At 34.6% G+C, this 21805-nt stretch overlaps 1 protein-coding gene across 1 annotated transcript; it reads right to left on the reverse strand.

Annotated features, from left to right (window-relative positions):
* Positions 1 to 376: 376 nt before the first annotated feature.
* LOC122333791 (kinesin-like protein KIF2A) lies at positions 377 to 17605 on the reverse strand. Its single transcript, XM_043231577.1, is given in 22 exon segments — positions 377 to 3006; positions 4078 to 4213; positions 5026 to 5127; positions 5205 to 5352; positions 6192 to 6305; positions 7322 to 7389; positions 7574 to 7684; positions 7777 to 7883; positions 7886 to 7980; positions 9382 to 9524; positions 10575 to 10666; positions 10738 to 10801; positions 10885 to 10975; positions 12077 to 12239; positions 12321 to 12375; positions 12461 to 12556; positions 13403 to 13503; positions 14175 to 14282; positions 14820 to 14874; positions 15371 to 15499; positions 16024 to 16118; positions 17396 to 17605. Coding segments are annotated over 22 exon segments (2220 nt in total). The 5' UTR covers positions 17457 to 17605; the 3' UTR covers positions 377 to 2920.
* Between the last annotated feature and the right edge of the window lie 4200 nt (positions 17606 to 21805).

Consider the following 21805-nt stretch of genomic DNA (forward strand, 5'->3'; position numbering starts at 1 on the left):
TCAGTACAAAATCTGAACAGCAACTATTTTTAATTCTGTCATTTCTTTTGAATAGCAACATTTGTGACATTGACAAATTTAGTAATGTGTCGAGGTTCCCTGGTCTAATTGCATCTCTCTGTATAATAATAATCTGTATATTTAGATTTTTTTCATGTATTTAATATTTAGATGTACATTTCATTGTCACAAGTGAAAAAATTATTTACATTTCATTTGTCAACTTATTTTACGTTTTTTTTTTTTTTTTTTTTTGCACTGTGCTTATATAATGTTTCAGTTAATTTCCTGGCTGTCAAAAAAGTATTTTTGGGAGGAATTTTAAGTAAAATTTAAAAAAACGTATTTTTTAGCTTCCCGAATAATATCAGAAGAATGACGTCTTCAAATGGCTCTTTATTTTAGCAACGCAATACACTGAAACACTGAGTCCCGTACAGATCCAGATTCCTCTCGTCACACAAACTCTTCAGATGAGACGAGGACAAAATCATTCAAGCATTGATCGGCAACATAAAACAAAAACACTGATGCTTTAATAAATAGCATTCTTTTAAAAAAAAGGAGACGGTAGCCTGAAGGTTATAATGACCACTTTTACAAATTCCTCAAAATGTAAACAAAACACTGTATGGTAACAAAATGGTTCTTAATATATCTGAACATCTCTGGCCTGTTCATCTCAGCTGAATTAGCACGATCGGTTTGTTCACCGACTTGTTCCTCTCACAGATATTTATCAGTTTATTGTTAGTGCAATAAGGCCTGCGTTTGTTTTCGTTACAGTAAAGGCTCTTACTGGCAATCAAAAAAAAAGAAAGAAAAAGTCATGTATCGTCTCACTGCTACACGAGTTATTAATTCAGCAGTTTCTGTAGGTCTCAATAGAGATCATCTGTATTGCAGTCATGCAACTTCTACTGTAACTAGGGATGCACAGTATATATATCGGACTATACAATTTTCAATTTCCCATATATTTTCCCACATATTTTTATACCTGATTTGTCCTATGCGATCCTGAACCACAAAACCAGTCCTAAGTGACTATTTTTTCGAAATTGAGATTTAAAGACAATTTGAAAGCTAAATAAATTAATGTATGGTATAGTTTAACGTTTTGTTCAAGAAAATCACTTTCATCAAAGTTGTCCAAATGAAGTTCTTAGATCATATATCTAACCAAATATTACGTTTTGATATATTTAGGGTAGAGAATTTACTAAATACCTTTATAGCACATCTTTACTTAATATCTTAATGACTTTTGGCATAAAAAATATTTTTTTTATTTTTGGCTATTCCTGCGCTATGACTGGTTTTGTACTCCAGGGTCACACACACACACACACACACCTAGTGTGTTTATATTTAACCCTCTGGTCCTCCTCACATCAATGAAAAATGACTGCATTAATATTATTTTTAATTTAGTGTATTTTAAGTCTTTCATCTTATATTTTCAAGGGATTTTATAGGACTAAAATGTATGGATCAGTTAATCTATTTGTCTTTTAATCACTTATAAAAAGAAAAACTTCATTAAGTCATGAATGCTTGAGAGCACAAAAATGTATATAAAAAAAGCAGTAGAAGTTTATGAAAAATGCAAACTATTTAGTTTCGTTTTTTTGTTTTTTTATGAAATATATTTCCCAAAACATTTTTATAAAAAAAAAAAAATTATATATAAAAAAAGTCCAAATCTAAAGTTGGATTCCAAGTTTGAGGATGAATATTACAAAAAAAGAGCTTTCAAGTAGAATTGTATTTGGGTACAATAACAAACTTTTACACTAGATGAAATGTATTTTCCATTAGTTAGCAAACAGAGCTAGTCTGACTACACAAAACACTAAAGACATTTAGTTTAGTCAACTAAAATATTTTAGTTGTCACTTAAATTAACATTATGTAACAAAAAAATATTAAGTTGCCTCCACATTTTTTTTTATTATTCAAGACCCTTTAACCATTAAACCATTTCACCTTCAAGATTTGTACCATCCAGATTTTGGTTAATTTTTTTTTTCTGTGAAAAATTACCTAAGAGGACCAAAGGGTTAAAAAAAAAAAAACAACAACATTACAGACTTGTTAAAAAAAGTTCGTTTCCATCACAGGATTTAAAAAGAAAACAGTTACTTTTTATCCTAAAAGTTATGTTTTTTTTGGTCAGAATCCCAAGTTTCAATTCACAGTTGTGAGATACAAACTAAACTGTGAGCTAAAAACCCAAATCAGGACTGTGAGAGGTTGCAGTGACCTTTTGTATTCAGCAAGATTAAAAAAAGTACGAAACCGTGAGAATCTCGTGATTCTGTGAAAAAAATGGATTTTGAGATATAACTACATTTAAAGCAGAATTGTGAGGTTATCTTTTCGCTTCAAAAACAATGAAGCGTGTTTATTTTGTCACGCTGTGTTGGAAACGAGCTTTCTCAATTAGCAGTCATAAAAATAAGTGGTGGAAAGGTCTATATCGGTGCATCCCTAATTGTGACTATCTCTAGACTGTATCCGCTCTTTTCCGTGGGGACGGTATAATCATTTCATTACCTGGCAAACTGTTATGCAAGTAGATGAGCAGTATATATACATCTGAAAAGCATGAATGAGTCAATGACATATTTACAGGATTCTCACACACACACACACACGCACGCACGCGCACACACGCACACACACTCGGTCCAGTCAGATGACGCAGAGCTGGTTTGTTCATGCATTAGCTCACCGTATGCCCTTCTCGTGGCCTTAAACTCTATCATCATTCAGGTTAGTAAGAAGTCGGATCCTCTATACAGTTAAAATGTGCTTTTGTCGGATGAAGGAAAGCGTCACGTTCACGTACAGGTTACACATGTAGATACACCGATGAGATGAGGGCTGATGGGACCGTTCTGCTGGTGCTGCGATGCTACAGGGCTCGAGGGCGTTTGGGGTTGATCTGCTTACTGGCCTGTTCCTCTTCCTGAAGAGCCGAGCGGAAAGACTTCACTTTATCTGAAACCGAACCAGACGCAGTTTACAGTTAAACACACTCGAGACACAAACAAGAGCTTTAGGAACACTGTTGACTGAGATTCAATTTAAAAATAAGACAAAAACTTCTGATTTGGGGCCGAAATATAATCTGCACACTTCATAGAGTTCGTTTAAAAGAAACTGAAGTCTATTTTAAGTCCGTATTTTTTTCTGTTAAAACAAACGTGTTTTATGTCAATAGATAATGGACTTAAATCATTCTAAATGCATGAAGAATTTCACTAATTATTCATATTTCATGTGAAGAGTCTTTTATTATTTATAAACAGTATAACCAATGGCAAAGCTGGCAAGTCATTATATACACAAACGTAAAACAAATATACAAAAATAGATTTACATTTTTACCAAATATAAAACTCTTGCAGTGTACAAAACATTTTTGTGAAAAATATTATTATAGTTCATAAAAATTTTAATTAACACAAATGTAATCGATTGCACTTCCCATAAATAATTAAGTTACATTTTATCTATTACTTATGTATGTGTACACATACATATCTACTTATTAAAATTACAACGTATACATAAGACAAATCTATACATATAAAAAAATTGTTTTGTATTATTACTTACATTTTAAAATAGTCTATTAAATAAAGTATGATTTAATAATGTACAATAATTGAATAATGTATTATAATAAATGACTAATTATTTTAGAATGTTAAAAATAATACAAAAAATGTAAATATTAATGTTAATTTATATATTGATATTATATTTAATTTTTGTATTCTATAGTTTCTAGAATAACGTGTACTTTATAACATAAGTCATAATAAAATCTATTACGACATTTCTTTTTAGAGTTTTATGTAAAATTGACAATTAAAATTTTGTGTGTCACTTTTTTTATAATCATAATAAAGAATGTCACTTAATTAAATTTTAAATTAATTTACACCACAATTTGTTTTTTGAGAAAATGTTCTAAAAAAAAAAAAAAGAAATTATTTTGTCTTCTCTAATTAATATGTATCATATTTGAAAGCGTTTCATCTGAGACATGGTGAACACACTGACCTCTGAGCTCTGTTAACACCTCGATCTTCTGATCCAGGATTTGCTCAAGCTGAGTGGCAAATGATTCAACGTCATAATCGACTTCCTCTGTCATCTCTAGAAGAACCTTCTCATCCTCCAGCCAGCGGATGGACTCCTGCAACACCAAACACAGCGTGAGCGGCCAACTCCATCACTAACAGGGATTTGAATAGAAATGCATGAATGTGTATCTAAATAATATTTCTAGAATGTATTACCATTTAATTAAATGTTTTGCAATAAGGTGTCATTTGTTAATGCGCTAACTAACATGGACAAATAATGAACAACGGATTTATTGATCCTCTAAAAGATGAATAAATAAATCTTTCCATTGTTGTGTGATTTGTTGGGTTTGGATAAGATTTTGCCGAGATACAATATTTGAAAATCTGCAATCTGAGGATGCAAAAAAAAAAAAAAAAAAAAAAAAAAAAGCTGAGCAAATTTAAACTAGTCCAAATGTTCTTAGCCATGCATATAATTTTTTTAATATATTTACATTAAGAAATGTACAAAATATCTCAATGGAACATGATATTTATTTAACAATAACGGTCCCCAGCATTTTCAGGCTCTGTGTAATATCATTGCACCTTCTGCACCCATGGAACGACAGCAAAGTACCTTGATTATTACGCCGGAACGAGAGCCACAGGGGCCTAGAAAAGCAAGATGCTACTGGTCTAATCCGATTCAATGATCTATGCTAAGCTACAGCTAGAAGTGCTATCGCCAGACCCGGAGATCGGCTGAATGGATCCAAAAACAGTAAAACACAACTCTAGAGGAGTTGGAAAATGAGCATATTTTCAAAAAAGTGGAGTGTTCCTTTGGTCCAAGTTTAACACCCTTTGTAGTTTTACTTCTAAAGCAGCATGACCTTAATTGAAGACTACTTTAAGGCAGTGTAATGACAGATAAAACCTGAAACACGGCGCGGTGGTCCTCCAGGACCTGCTCCTCCATCTCCACCAGCTGGGACACCACCTCATGGAAGGTGAAGAGCTGCGGGGACACTTCCTCTTCCTGCACACAACATCAACAGAGCGTCAGGTTTCCACAGCAGCCCAAAACAAAGCTGAGCTTCCGAGGCGAGATCTTACGTTCTGTTCGCAGAGCAGCTTGAGATCGTCTCTCTGAGGAGAGCTGCCCACTCCCCACTGCGCCTCCAGCACGTCCAGCTGACTGACCGAGTGTCCGGACGAGCGGCCCTCCATCACCACACTGGGGTCGATGCTCAGCTCCTTCACCCTACGGTCACAGACAGCGGCTCAGCTCAACACAGTCAACACACACAACGGCGTTTGTGATCCAAACGGGTAACGTTACATAAACATGTTCATGCAGCATGATAAAGACGGACTCCAGCCGCTCTATAAAGGCACAAGCAAACACAAACCAACATGTTAGTGCAGCTGCAATGAAAACGGGCACATACACACAAAATAGAAATTATAAATATATACGTGAACGTTGTATGGAAATATTTCTTTAAATATCTGATCATTTTAACATTTTACAAACTCTATGGTACATTAATATAAATTTATAATGTGTGACCCCAAAATTAAGATTTATACATAATCTGAAATATAATATGAAAAAGCTTTTTCAATATATATATATATATATATATATATATATATATATATATATATATATATATATATATATATATATATATATATATATATATATATACACATACACACACACACATACACGTATATATATGCATGTGTCCATAAACCTAAAATTCATGGTAATTCACCAGAGTCACCGAAATTACATCATGAGGCACACAATAAACTGCAGAAATGGTTAAAGTGACATAAACATGTTCATGCAGCATGATAACGACGGACTCCAGCCGCTCTATAAGGCACACGCAAACACAAACCAACATGTTAGTGCAGCTGCAATGAATACATAACAGAAACATGCCTGAAATGGGATAAATGGACAAAAAAAAAGGGACCAAAACATAATGAGGCACATGGAGCGTAACAGAGGTGAGTCATTAGAAACACAGGACTCGATGGAGGCTCTGTCTGAAGTGAGACAGGCTTGAAACTGGAAAAGGGTGAGACCTGCTGGGTGAGGTAGCAAAGTCATCATACTCATAGGTAGGAGAGAGTTCGGAGCGCCCGCCGCCCCCCTGAGAGAAGGGAATGTCGGAGGGACTGATCCCAAACTCCTTCACTCTGAAGACGGGACGACAGACGCAGATTACAACACAGAGGACACCCTAACATTCAACCGTTACAGGAAGATTCAGGATTCATAATATTTGCAAATTAGATAAACAAAACACACTCAAGAAGTGAAAAACACCGGTTAATAATTTTATACTTAACACACTGAATATAAATTATATATCAATGTCATATGTAAAAATACATACATTTAATCTAATGTGTGTGTGTGTGTGTATAAAAATACTAACTAAAAATAATTAACTGCACGCGAGTATAAAAAATATAACGATTCTATAAATATATAAAGGTAAAATATATTTGGTTATAAAAATAGGATTTTACTAATCTTTAATATATTAATTAATTAATCTAGTTTCATGAACATTATGAAGTGAGGCGAAACAGGTAAATATTTTCAGATCTGTCAGGTGTTGTAAAGATTTTGGAAACCACTGTATTTAGATACAGTACAGCCTACTTTCCCACTTTAATAAATATTAAAAATAAATAAAACATTTTTAAATAAAGGTATTTATTACTATATATTTTTACAATTATTTAAAATAGTTTTTTTAATTCTTTAAGTAAAAAGGTCAAAATGATAAAAAGGTACACAATGTGTGCACAATTATTAGATAAAGGATTGTACACAATTTGAGAATTTTAACTAATTTATAAAACAAATTTTAATATGAAAATAATGTAAATTTTGAATATGTATATAAATGCAGCGTGCATAATAATAATATTTATTTATATTATTAATACATTTTATATATTTAAAATGATTATGTAAATATAGAAATTATATGAAAACATACAAATTTGATTTTATATTCTTGTAAAAAAAATTGATTTCATATTCTTGTGTGTGTATATATATATATATATATATATATATATATATATATATATATATATATATATATATATATATATATATATATATATATATATATTTTTTTTTTTTTTTTTTTAAATATGTAGTGTATTGTCAGTGTCTGGTGGGCTCACATCCGTACCTGTTGGCGTATCTCAGAGTGTTTAATGTGTTTTCGCATGATGCCATTCCAGGAGAGATTGTAGCGATCTATTCCCAAAAAGATCAAACACATTTAAATCACTCACAAACACACACACGTCACTATGTGTTGAAAATTAATACAATAGTCAACACTTGAAGTGGATCAAAAACGGTTTTGGTTTTAAGACGAATGTTTGGATCCACTTCAAATGCTGAATACTGTATATAAATATCATCTCAGATTTCTTACCATACACGTTCTAGAGTTTTCTCCAATGAAGGAGTCTCTTAAGACCTGTGTGAGTTTACTGGCTCTAAACGGAGTGTGTGGTTTGTTTCGACCCAAAGCCCTGATGCACTCCTGTCACGCAAACATGAATCAACCCAGATACAAACATGATAATACAGTTTCTATAGATAATACAGACGAGTGTAATGACATGGGGCACAAACCTTCAGCGCCAGCAGACTTTTGTTGATCTCAGCGCCCTCGAGACGCGTCTGTCGGTCGGCGCTCGAAGTGTCCGCCCCTCGCTCGTTCCCCGCCAGGTCGATGAGGAGAATTTCCCGTGCATTTTGCCCCTCCTTCGAAGGATGATCTGAAACACGGCGTGACTGCGGGACGAGTGAGCGTTAGCCGAGGTCTGTCCAGACGTCCTGAAGAAAAACACACACAAAAAACACTGTTAATACCTTGCTATGACTGCTTTAAATAGTGCCAATGTCAGAAATTGTAAGAATAATTAAAGTCTGAACGATTTTACTGACGTATTTTGAAATAGGTATGAGAGAAACAGAATTCTGAATGAGTAAAGTAGAAGGCGTGGCTTTCTTTTGTCTACTCTGAACTGATTGGATGTAGTAAAGTAGGCGTTTCATTCAGGAAAGAACACAGTTTGAGGGTTAATGATGTTCACCACAAAAACAGCAATGTGTGCTACCAAAATAAATATAAATAAAATAAATAAATTTTGATTTCAATTATTTATATAATTAAAATAAAGAATCTAGTATACATGTGTGTATATAATGTATAATACATGCACGCATACATTTATATATATATATATATATATATATATATATATATATATATATATTTTTTTTTTTTTTTAATTACATAATTTAAATCCAAATTGACTATTTTGGCAGCTTACACATAATAGTCTATATTCATATTCTCATATATATATATATATATATATATATATATATATATATATATATATATATATATATATATATATATATATATATATATATTTTTTTTTTTTTTTTTTTTTTTTTATTAATTAATTTAAATTAATAAGATGTACAATTCAGATATGTATCACACACAGATATTCTTTTTTTATTTGCATGTTTTTTTATTATGTTTTATAAGTTTTGTGTTTTTGTTGCATTAGTTGGCTGTATTTTTTTGTTATTTTAGTAACCTAATCAAGAATCCCACAAAAAAACAGTTTGATTGAGATTAACTAGAATGCACAATGAAAAAAACGATTTCTGAACAATTTTCAATATTATTAAGTTCCTTCTGCTCTCCAAGCCTGCATTTATTTGATCCAGTGTCATCATCATTACTTATGATCCATTTATTGCATCCTTGCAATATATTAATTAAATGTATTCATTTATATATTTTCCCCCTCAAAATATAGAAAAATTATACTGACTCCAAGCTTTTTTGAAGAATCCTGGAGAAATGTTTTACTTCATTTTAAATATTAATAATCATGGTAATAAAAGCATTTTGTGAGCAGCAAATTAGAATGATTTCTGAAGGATCATGTGAGACTGAAGACTGGAGCAATGATGAATAAAAACTCAGCTTTGATCAAAGGAATAAAATACGTTAAAATATATTCAAATAGAACACAGTAATTTAAATAGTAAAAATACATCACAACTTTACTGTGTTTTGGATAAATATCTAAATATCTAAATATAAATAAAATAAATATCTAATAAATACAGGCTTGGTTAGCATAAATAAATAAATATAAAATATATTGCAATTAAACTATTCTATTTTTGAATACTTTGGACTGGTCATACCTGCAGCTGTTGCCCATCTCGATGAGTTTGAGGACATCCTCGGTGCATTTGACCTCTCGCTCCTGCAGCCCGACCACCTGAACCTGCTGCTTGCCGTCTTCAAGAACACGCAGCTTGGCCTTCCTGTTCAGGAGGTCAAACACCTGCAACACGGCCAACTCAATTTTTGACTTGATGCACTTCATGAGCAAGTGAATAATCCATGAATTAATGTGAACTAATTGAAATACTAGTACTAAAATTTACTGTGGAATAAAAGGAATAAAATAAATCAAAAACTGTACTAAATTAAACCTCAATGTAAATATAAAAACTCAAACTAAAGTCGAAAGAAACATGCTAAAATTACTAAAATTCTGTGTTATTGCACCCAAACTCTGGATTTTAATATCTCGCTCACTTTGTTCTGTTAAAAATATCTTTGAATTTAAAACTCACTTGTTTTCTGAATGTTTTACCTGATTTTTACTAACTGTATTTTATAATCAACTTGTCCTCTACAGCTTCGTCTTTTAATTTCCAACTTTATATTTGCATTCTGTTATGCTTGACCTTTTGTCTGATTGCCATCCTGCCCATATGTTTCTCTATTGTATACTCAATGTCTATTTGTATTATCTTTTCTTGTTAGATTTCATTGTAAAGTGTCCTTGAGCACTGGAATGCTGCTATAGAAATAAAATGTATTATTATTATATTATTATTCTTTTTTTTTTTATTATAGTATTAATTAATTTTATGAATAGTTTATAACTAATTCTAAAAATAATACCAGTCTTTATAATAACAATAATAATAATAATAATAATAATAATAATAATAATAATAACATTATTATTAATAATAATAATAAAAAAAACATTAAAAGAAGTTATAACAATTAACCACTAATTATTATTGTGAACAGAATTTGTCTTTATAATGCAGATTTCATAGAACATGATAACTAACAAATTAAGAAAAAATGTGTAATAAAATAAAAAAGAATTACTGAAAATTAAGCTGAATAACCTGAATTAAAAACTGAACTAATACAAAATGTCAAATCAGAAACATTACTAAACTAAAACCATATTACAGATATTAAACACTATAACAGTATACAAGTAATGCATTGCTACTTTTTTATAATAATGAATATTTTGCATTAACGCATTTATTACATGAATTGTTATTGTGAGCACAGAACTTGCCTTCCCGCTGTAGATTTCAAAGAACGTCGCATACACCTGAAGATCCAACTTCTTGTAGTTTGGTTTTTTTAACATGAGAAAAACATCCCGTGCTGAAAGAAGAGCACAGTCCCGTTCAGGAAAATGATCGCTCAATATTTGAACAGAACAAACGGACACGCACCAGCGAGGGCGTAGATCCCTTTGGAGCAATCCTGGTTCTTCCCTGAAAAATCTCCTCCCATGGTCTGGAATAGAGGGACAATCGATTATGACAAACAGAGGATCCTCTGGGAAGATCTGTTCCTGTAATGTGAGGTCCTCCGCTTACATGAGTTTTCCCGCTGCCCGTCTGACCGTAAGCGAAACAAGTGGCCATCCCTCTCTCAAATATAGTCTCCACCAGCGGCCGAGCGGTGAACCTGAAACACAGCACACCCAGAGACTTCCCTTATATTATAAAAAAAAAACAAAAACATCTTTTTACCAATACATCTATGATCTCATTATTCACAAGTGCATGTTATCTCCTCAGAGTGACATTACATTCCTTGAAAGAAACTTACGTCTGCTAATGTTATCTAGACTTTGTAGGCAGAGAAGCAAAATTAACATTATACATTACAAAAAAAATTCTTATTCAGGAATATTTTAGATTTTTGGAAATAAAAAATTGTGCAAGACTAAGCAAATAATATAATTGTATATATTTTTAATATATTTGTTTTAATAAAAATAACAGTAATAAATTAAACTTTTTTACAGTGCAAAACTGAACATTAGTTATTATTATTCATTACTTTGTATAGAGTAAGACTGCACAATTTGACTAATATATATATATAATATTATATATATGATTTATGAGGTTCATAACCCCCCCCCCCCTTTAAAAAAACACTTATAAATCATACAGTTTTTAGAAAATCTAAAAATGTAGTTTCCTGTAAGGGGGTTTAGGTGTAGGGCTGGTGTGGGATAATAGCACATACAGTTTGTACAAAAGTAGTATAAAACCATTATGCCTATCGAATGTCCCCACAATTCATAAAAACAAACGTGTGTGTGTAAATGTGCTGCTTTATACAGCTTGGAGAACAAATAACATATATTCTATTATTTTTTTTTTTATAAAAATATACATTTTATACATACTTTGTACAGTGTGAAACTGAACTGAAATAACTGAAAGATTTAATATATATATATATATATATATATATATATATATATATATATATATATATATATATATATATATATATATATATATATATATATATTTTATTTATTAATAATTAATTTATAATTTATTAATAATAAATATTTATTTATTTATTTATTTTATTTATTTATTTATTTTCAAAAAGATTATATGTTTCTCCACATATTGAATTTATATTTTTTTAAATATATTTTTTTTTGTTTTATAAAATATGTATGTATTTGTCACAGTTTGAGACTGAACACATTTTTTTCTCTCTTGCCTTTCATGTTCTCTGTCGGACAACAAGCCAACTGACCTGTACACCATTTCGTTTGTGGAGGTGTCGTCGAAAGCGTGATCGAAGCGGGACGTCTGGTTCTCCAGGTATCTGGTTAAATCCACTTTCTGCTTGGGCTCGTGGACCATGACCACGTCTTTACTGGGGATGGTGATGACGTCCAGATCCTTCATGGTCAGCTCTGAGGGTCAACACACGAGTCGTGCCGTGTCACAAACACCACCAACACACCGACAACACAGACTCGAGGCTTCATCCTTACCTTTCTTGTTCAGTGGACGAGTTCGAACACACACGCATATCCTGTGGTCTTCAATCTGGCAAGATATACATCAAGACATATCTGTTATAAGCAGCTAATGTACCACGTGGAAGTGAAATAAGTGCAGATCTTCACTTCACCAGATCTGCAGTGGTCAACGGTCTGTAGTCCAAACTCGCTCTGAAGTCTCGGATCATGCACATGATTTCATAATTAGGGGTTGTGGCATCCACTTCCTGCGTAATAAAAATAAATAAATAAATACAATGACTGGTAAGTTCATTTAGTAGCCGAAGTGGCGGTGAGTGATAAAGTTTCATTCAAACTTGATTGTACTTAAGACGTCAGGTCCTCCTTGACAGTCAAGACATTTTTATTTACTAATTTTAATTAGAAATGCAAATTAATTTCATTAGAAAAAGATAATAATTGAATGTCATCCACTGAGTTAAATAAGAAATAATATTGGCCATGTGAACCAAAGTTCGGAAAATTAACGAATTAACGATTAATAAATAAAACATTAGATATTCATTCTAAATTAAATGAGTTATTCTAACCCTAACATGAATTCATTTTGTAGAGTGTAATTAATTTTCATTCATTTCATTTTAGTTTTTAAAATGATTCAATTTTTTTTTGTATTATATTTTTATCATTTTTTTTATTTTTTTTTTTTAAATGTCTATACAGTTTTTATTCACCTTCATTTTGGTTTTAAAAAAAGTTTAAAAAAGTTAAACTAAACAAAAAGAAAAAATTTAATTCAGTGTTCACCATTTAAGTTGTTTTATTTGATTTCAGGTTTATATATTTCAAGTAACAAAACTTTTTTTTAAACGGTTTTAGTTAACTCCAATAACCCTGGAAGAAGCTTTAAAGTGTCTTAGAAATGAAGAACATAACATGCTATTTGTCTCCAAGTCAATAACATTTACAGTATATTATAAATAAACAAACAGATCAAATGTAATAATTAGAACGTGCAATAAGCATCATTAATAACGTTACAATTGCAATGCACATTCGGCAATACACATTTTTTTTATTTATAATTATAGTATCGCAGTGTTTTCTGTCACCTGTGCTCTTTTCTCTCTCAACTCCTGCTGCTGTAATCGTCTCTTCTCCCGCTTCTCTTGAAGTTTCTCCACTTCCTTCACGCAGTTGGACTTCCTGCGAGCTGCAAACACACACACACACACACACACAACTCTAACACTGCGCAATACTTTACAAACTAGTTCACAACTATCAGTCGTAACTCACTGCAGCAGGTGTTTATTGTTACATAAATCTAAAGCCAGTGTGAATTAGTATGCATTTAATGTGTCTGAGCGATTCCCTCAACAATGGCAACATGAGGGCTCATCTCTGGAAAACAACACTAAATGCTGCTTTTGTTCTGAAGTGACGAAGACCCTTCAGTCTCTCCACTTCAGATATCACACTCTCAGCATCATTAGAACACACACACACACACACACACACACACACACATGCTGTGTGTCAGTAATTACACTACCTTTTTTTTTTTCTCAAAAAACCTCATGCTCACTTTTTTCAATCAAAAATGCAGTAAAAACAGCAATACTGTGAATTATTATTAGGATTGAAAATAACCGTTTTCTAATTGAATATATTGTAAAATGTAATTTATTTTTATGATGCAAAGCTGAATTTTTCAGCATCAATCCTCCAGCGTTTAATGTCAATAACATGCCGATTCATGCTCAACAAACATTTCAGATTATTATCGATGTTGAAAACAGCGCTGCTTCGTATTTTCGCGGAAAGCGACATCTTTTTTTACTCCAAGCTGGTATTGCATGCATTAGAGAGGTGCTGCGGTACCGTTCTGCTGCTGTAGGGTCTGGTGTTGGATGGGCGGAGGCGGGATGGGCGCTGATGGAGGAGGCTCGGTTTGCTGGCTCGGCCGTGCTCGAGTTGTACCTACAGTGACTGCATGAAGGAGATCGCGTCACTGACCACAGCTCAAACGCTACAAGCTTTTTTTGCCTAGCATGTTAAAATAATCGGCAAGTTATCAAAATTTTGAAACAACACACAAGATGGGAATATTGTTCAAAACTTGGCAAATGAAAAGTTCGTGAAGCGCATCCTGGGATGCTGTGAACCGTATTAAGGGGAAAACAGGCTTACTTTTTAATGCTTTTGCTTTATTGTATTATTACTCTATCGAGAACTCTATCGAGAAAAAAACAAACAAAAAAAAATGGCCATCTTTGTCTACGAAAACGTTTTAGCCTTGGCAACTACTTTAAATAAAATAAAACCAAAAACATTGTATTACTAAATTACTAAAAGTGAATAAATGAATACATATGCACAAAAAAAAAAAAAAAAAAAAAAAAAATACTGCAATAAAAAGATGAACTATTATAATGCATAAATACTACTACTTTTTAAAATCCTATGCAATCTGAAATGACTACAAGATTAAAATAACATTCATCATGTTACTGCATGACATCATACCTCGATTATCCCTTGCAGGCGTTTCATTTTTCGGTGGTGCCACCGTTCGACGATTCTGGAAATTATGAACGGAAGTCAAATAAACACGTCTGCGGCATTTATACTCAGCTACAATATACATCTACGCGATGAAACATTCACGGCGAATTTATGCCAAATTACCACCTTCTAGTCGCTGCATGCATTTGTTAAGTTATCATGGTAGGTTTGCAATCCATTAAATGGAAAAAATGAAAACTAATTAATATTTTTGTAGTTTTTATAGGTAGATAGATACACACGCAAGGGCTTATGGGTAACAAAGGATGCCACAAGGCTAGGTGTTTTACTGTTTTTTTGTGTGTGTTTACGACTAGTAATGACCCAGCCCGTATTGATTTCACCGTAAAAACTGGAAACAGTTTTTTATGACTTTATGACTCCTGTCTAGAAATCCATCTGAGAAGTTATAAAAACCATATTGAGAGCGCTACAATCATCTGTCCGTCTCCTGCCCTGCTCGTTCCTCCTCCTGGTTACGACTAATAAGGTGTAGCGAAACGGACACAGACCTTGTTCTGAGGGATCTTGTTGGTTTTGATGGCACTGGACACGGGCGGCGGAGGGGTCTCGGGACTTTGCGGGATTTCCTCTTCAGGTGCAACGTCTGGATTCAGCGCAAATATGCTCTCCAGATCGATCTGCGCACAGAGAGAGCGCGGGCATCAAGAGCAGGATTTTCCACAATTGTAAAAGGCGCTAAAAATAATCATCCCACAGGACTCAAAACGAGATCTCAGCTGTTTCTCCTGGACAGCAATGAGATGAAATAGAGAATCTACGAAGACTGGAAAGTACGTTTATTCCTCACATGTTTCTCATCAAACTTTTTCAGGATCACATGATCTAAACTGCAATCCATATTCGTTCATGAGGACAGCTTGGAGACATTAGCATGTGATCTGATGTTACATTAGCATGTGAGCAATGTCTAGGTTTTTATCTTTCATGCACTTATTAATGCACAGCATTTAATAACTGAAGACTGCTGATAAACCCGAAAGCTATTTAAGGCAGAGGTACAAAAGCTGGTTTAGAATAAATCTCCCTTGATCCCTGCTGCAGACACACAACTACAAAGACAAATAACCATGAATGAAACATATACGCTTTTGTTTTTGGTGCATTGTGTCGGACATACTGAATATGATTATCAGACATTCACCTCTTTCCCTTTCGTGTCTCCGTTTTCAATCCACTCCACCGTAACGCTGTCATTGTCTTCATTCAGTGACGTCACCATGGCCTGGTGGATTCTTCCTGGAACACATAACAAAACAACAGTTTTATTAACAGAAATCCACAGGTCTCTGATAGCACTACAAACACTTAAAAAAAAGCCCAAAAATAAAAGCGCATTACAGTTCCTCCAGTGAAAAAGTTCATATCTTCTTCTCCTCTCACATCAAAATCCACCCACATATTTGTTGAGAACTCTTTGGACTTATAAACAGCGTTTAGTCTGTGCATATTTCTCTCTTGATTCACACGCGTTTGATTTTTACTGAATGTTTATGTTAAAAACATCGCGATGGGTTTATTTCTTACGCGTTTGCAGATTTTGGTTTCACAAGACATCGCGGAGCGGTGAATTAAAGTGGCGTGGATTGCTGTAATGTTTTTAATCAGCCGTTTGAACTCATTCTGACGGCACCCATTCACCGCACTCATTTACATTTCAGATGGCTTGAGGGTGTGTATTTTTTTTTTTAATTCCTTTAAACGCGTGCTCAGGCCTCAAACCTGCAACCTTCCACTTACAGACCCTGTGCTGCATAACTACACCCACGCTGTATTAAAATCAGGCTACGATGTATATAATGCGTACTATTTTGTGTTTATTTATAATTAACACGTTTAAATGATTAGCCTACTAACTACTGCACTACAGTTTCGAATGAATTATTTGTCTTATATGTAATATACACGACAGAAATTAAACCTGGCTTAACTTAAGACGTGTATATTCCTAAAATGACACTAAACTAAACTAAAACTGCAGTACAAACGAGTTTTGCAGGCGATGTCTCTGGGCGTCTTCCTCAGGGATGATGCTAACGGACTGCGAATTTCTTAATGTACTATGGCGAAGGTCACGCTTATGAATATTAATTACGTTCCGTCGCGTATCGTCAGTACGCTTCTCTGATTGGCTGAAATCCTCACATCGGCGCGTAAGCGTTCTGGTGACGTGGGCTCACGACTATCAATTCGATTCTGCGCCCGGACGCTCGAACACGGTTACCAAGCAACGTCAGGAGGACGTCGTTAATATTTAATGAGTCGGACCTCCGCCATAGTAGCGTTCGTAAATTCGCTAACGGGTTAGCAGGAGCATGCATCCCCAAAACAGGCATTACAGCGGCGTGCCAAGGACGGAAGGGTGCATTATGTTTATGCACAGGCCAATATGAAGCCTTTCCCGTCGCTTGCACCAGATGTCTTGCGTTAAAAGGGTTAACCGGGTTAAACAAAGATGATGCACCGACAAACTGCATCTCAGCCTGATAAACGAGCTGCTGCTGGGTGTGACTCACCATCACTGCGCTTGATCTCCACATAAATGCCAATCTGGATCTTCCCGAAGAGACCTGCCATGCCTCATGTGTGTGCCAGGATCTGTGTGGAGGATTTTGAGCGGCTTTCACGGGAGAAGTTGAACAGCGGCAGCGGCGCAGCACAAACCGGGAGGAGGTCAGGAGGGAGAGAAGGATGAGCGCGCATGCGCAGAGCGCTCACACACCCATCACAGAGTGTCACATCAGCCTCTTTTGTCTAGTTGCATTGGACGCAGTATGTCCAACAGTTTCTTATTTATTTATTTTGTTTGTTTTTTTAAGTAAGATTACCTTTTATTTACATTTTAATACAAATAAAATAAAATACGTGTAAATTAAATGTAAAATAAGATTTAAAAAATTTCAAAAAACGTACGCTTTAACTATAATTATATCGTATATTCGAGCTATTATTTTGATATGCTGTTGAATTTCTTACATTTAAACTCTAAATAAAATGTATTTAAAACATTTCATTCCCAAGAATGCAACTTAAATCATATACTTTTTTTTTCAGAAATACACATGATGGCAGCAAAGGGCTGGTTTGCATGAAAAGCTCTGAAAGAAACATTAGTTGGAAATAAAAGTTTAATTATGAGGAAACATCACCGTTCCGTGATTTATTGTTTTTTGGGTTTTTTTTTTGGTTGTTGTTTTTTTTTACTTTGAAACTTTTAAGCTACTTGAATACTACGTGAATAATAATCTATAAAATGAATGTTTATGGATGCAGTAACTAAAAAAATTACACTGCAGAAAGATTTGTTAAAGCAGAAATTAAAGGTTTGACTCAGAAAGCATGTATTAGGTTGATCAAAAGTGAGAGAAAATCATTTTGTAATGCTACAAAATGCTGTTCTTTACTGTTATGTTAATCAGAAAATACTGGGATTTTTTTTTTTTTACTATTATTTTAACATTGATTATAATAAGAAATGTTTTTAAAGCAAATCTGTATATAAAAATGATTTGACACTGAAGATTGGAGTTATTCAGCTTTGCATCACGGGAATAAATTACATTTTACAATATATGACTAAAGAAAACGTTTACTTTAAATGCGGCTCTCTCGCAATATTACTGTATTTTCAATTAAATAAAATGAGCAAAAGACATTTATAGCTTACCTAAAAACTTGATGATCGTGTACACTAGTAGGGGATGCAATAAAATGAAATGTTTACTACACGTGCGTATTTTTAGACATAACAAGGTTTTTTTATATAAACTACACCCGAACCATAATCGTTAGGTAATGATTCATGTGTCACACTTTTACTTTCCCGTGGCGGAAATCAAACGCGCGCCTGAGAAAGTCTAGTTCGGTGTTAGATTCGGTTTGAACCCTAATGTGTTACAGCGTGCGATGTTTGAAGTGAACGCTGGATGTGGGTCTTCCGAATGAGTGTGAGCTGGAAACATCTGTCAGACGCAGACGCTTCCTCACCTCCTTTGCCTTGAACTGTGCTGTCATTCTTCTGCGGGATGACAATCCATTGGTGGAGATGAATGGAGCGGGCCGCTCTCGCTGTCAGCCCGAACGCACCTCTTCGGTCCCGGGTGGATTCGTCATCGCTCTCTCATCATCCGTTTCCTCAGTAACAGTCAGCCGGGCCCAGCCGCGGTCTCTTCGTACAGTAGCACACGAAATGCTTTACGACCTCTTTATCCGTGACGCGTTTTTCTTTCCATCTGACAAATGTTTTCAATTAGGCGACTGTTTAGAAGCGGATGGCCCTTGGTCTCGTTGGTCACTGAAGCCGGCGGTTCGTAAAAGAGGCAAACGAACGGAGGCGGATTTCTGCTGAGAGTCACGGCAGGTTTCCCGGGTTTAATTAATGTCACGCAAACCCTCGGACTCGGAGTGGAAATGAGAGGAAAGAGAACGAACCCCCCAAAAAAAAGGTTTCATGAATAATGGGAGACGGCAGATGAGCGGCCCTTACTCCTGTGCACTGGAGCTGCAAAACACCCCAGAGATTCAACGCACAACTTTGCCCTGCTCTCTTTTGTTTGCAGTGGCATCATAACTAATATGTTTTTGGCCTCTCATACATAATCATACCGACTGTCTGTTCGAGGTCGGACCTGATTAAAAATCCAGCGTGGAATGGAATAACAAGACGCCGTCATACATCTGAAACTAGAACTAGTTCACAAAACTCGCTGGCCAAAAAATGACACGCTTATTTACAGATGGGTTGTAACTTTATTTAAACTTTATGGAGATTACGGAAAAAGAAAATTTGACCTCCATAATTAAAAAATAAATTAATTAAATAAATAAAAATTAAAATATTATATATTTTACAGTTGCGTCGTAGGTTTTACTTTAGTGGGGCTTTGAGATTAAAGGAATAAATGAATTAATTTTGACATACTTTAATCAGTAAAGAAAATGCATTAATATATAATTTGATATAATAGAATAGAATAGAATAGAAGAGTCACTTTGCAAGTTATTCTTTTTGGCCTCATAGCGATTAAAGGAAAAAAATTTACAGATCTTGCAATTATTGAAACATGTTATATTATATTATATATTGACATTTTTTATTGTGCAGTTGCTTTGTAATTGTAATTGTAATTTTTACTTTTTTGGGTCTCTTGGAGACTGAAAGAAAAATAAATTGATTTTGACTCATGCCTCGATAACTCAAGATATTGTCTGTAAAAAGTATTTTTTTTATTCCTTTAATCTCCACGAGGCCACATGAAAATAAGTAAAAACAAAACGTTACAAAGCAACTGTACAGCATTTTTATGTAATACAATATAATATAGTGCATTTTTATTTTTTGGCCTATTGGATATTTAAATTTGGACGCATTTTGTAGTTAGTTAAACTTAAAATTACATCAAAAATCAACTGAAATTAATATAAAATGATATAAAATGTCAACTGGTGGGCGGAGCTAAGCAGAGTTGGTTTTTAGACTAACAACAGAGATCTAAATCTTACAGGATGTTTTATAGCACAGCGACCTTTCATATGCCAAAAGATCATAGGAATTTTGTGTTCTCGGTTCACGACCCTTTTAAACATGGCCTTTATTTGATTGTTTATCACATAAAAGCGTGAAATTATATTATAATTCAAATGAAATATCTGTGGCAATCGGAAACCCAACCGCCGACCCCGCGACCTCCCTTCAGTGCGTTTGATGGTATACGGAGCGCTTGAATTATGCAGTAAACTAACCATATGGCGCTCCGCTGTGATCGTGCGCCGTAGTTAAACTCCCTCTTACAAAATATCATATTCCCTTAACGTTGCTGTGTCTGTTTTCTGCTTTGTTCTGCGACGACAAAGAAATTCCTCACCCAAGCCCTTCGCGCAGCCTGTCTGAACCAAAGAAATGAACGTGTCACGCTAGAATTGCCATCATTCTTCTGCAATAAAAGAGGCCGGTGTCAGATACTGGCTTTTGTAAAGACCTAGACGGTGTGTGTAATTTGACTAATGGCTTCTTCCAGGTCAGAATCTGCATCTTTTGCTCCCGTCAAGCTCTGAGCGATGAATAAAATTAAATGTTCCTCTGAGAAAAAAAAATCACGGCGAAATGTCACGGCCGATATGGTTATTTCATTGTGCTCCCTCTGATCGAGGCGTCTAGGGTTCGGGACGCTCTCCGTTTAGACGACTGAGGCAGCGGAGAGGAAGACGGCGCGCATCCCATGATGCATCTGTCTCTGAATGGAGAGTATTTACTTTCTTTCCACTCATTTTTCTTTTACGCAGCAGGAGATGAATTACCCGGGGAATGGATTCGGATGCGGCGCTCCCTCATTCCGAGTCTTTTTCTTCTCCCGCGTGGAGATTTGACAGACGACACGCGGGCTGATCGGGACCCACAGCGAGGTGAAGGGCGACTGAAAGACTCCCTCCAGAGACTCCGAAGCGCAGAATGAGATTGTGGGCCCGCAGAAAAACAAGGCGTTTGTTTGTTGTGCGCTCGTGCTTTCTCGGGCCCCGCTACCGGCGTGAGATTACAAAGGCCTCGCGCACGGAACGAGAGCATCACGACAAATATTTGAAATCTAATATAAAAACCGAATGACCTGCGTTTATTTCGATACACATTTGCAGTGAGCCAGCGCTGGTCTTTTATGTGTGCAGACTGATCCTGACAGGATATTATTTTTCTGCGGTATATATAAGCTGAGCGCGGTATGCAAAAATTGTGCATGACCTACTGAATTTGACAAAATGTGCAGCTTGACCTGTATCCCACAATGCACTGTGTTAGGGTGTATTTAGTGCATCATGTGCAGTAGGCCTATGTATCTCACTTAATTGTGTGCATTTGGCAGATGCTTTTATCTAAAGTGACTATTATTTTTTAAATTCATGCATTCCCTGGGAATTGAACCCATGACATTGGT

This window comes from Puntigrus tetrazona, unplaced genomic scaffold (genome assembly GCF_018831695.1).
Source record: "Puntigrus tetrazona isolate hp1 unplaced genomic scaffold, ASM1883169v1 S000000396, whole genome shotgun sequence".
NCBI lineage: Eukaryota > Metazoa > Chordata > Actinopteri > Cypriniformes > Cyprinidae > Puntigrus > Puntigrus tetrazona.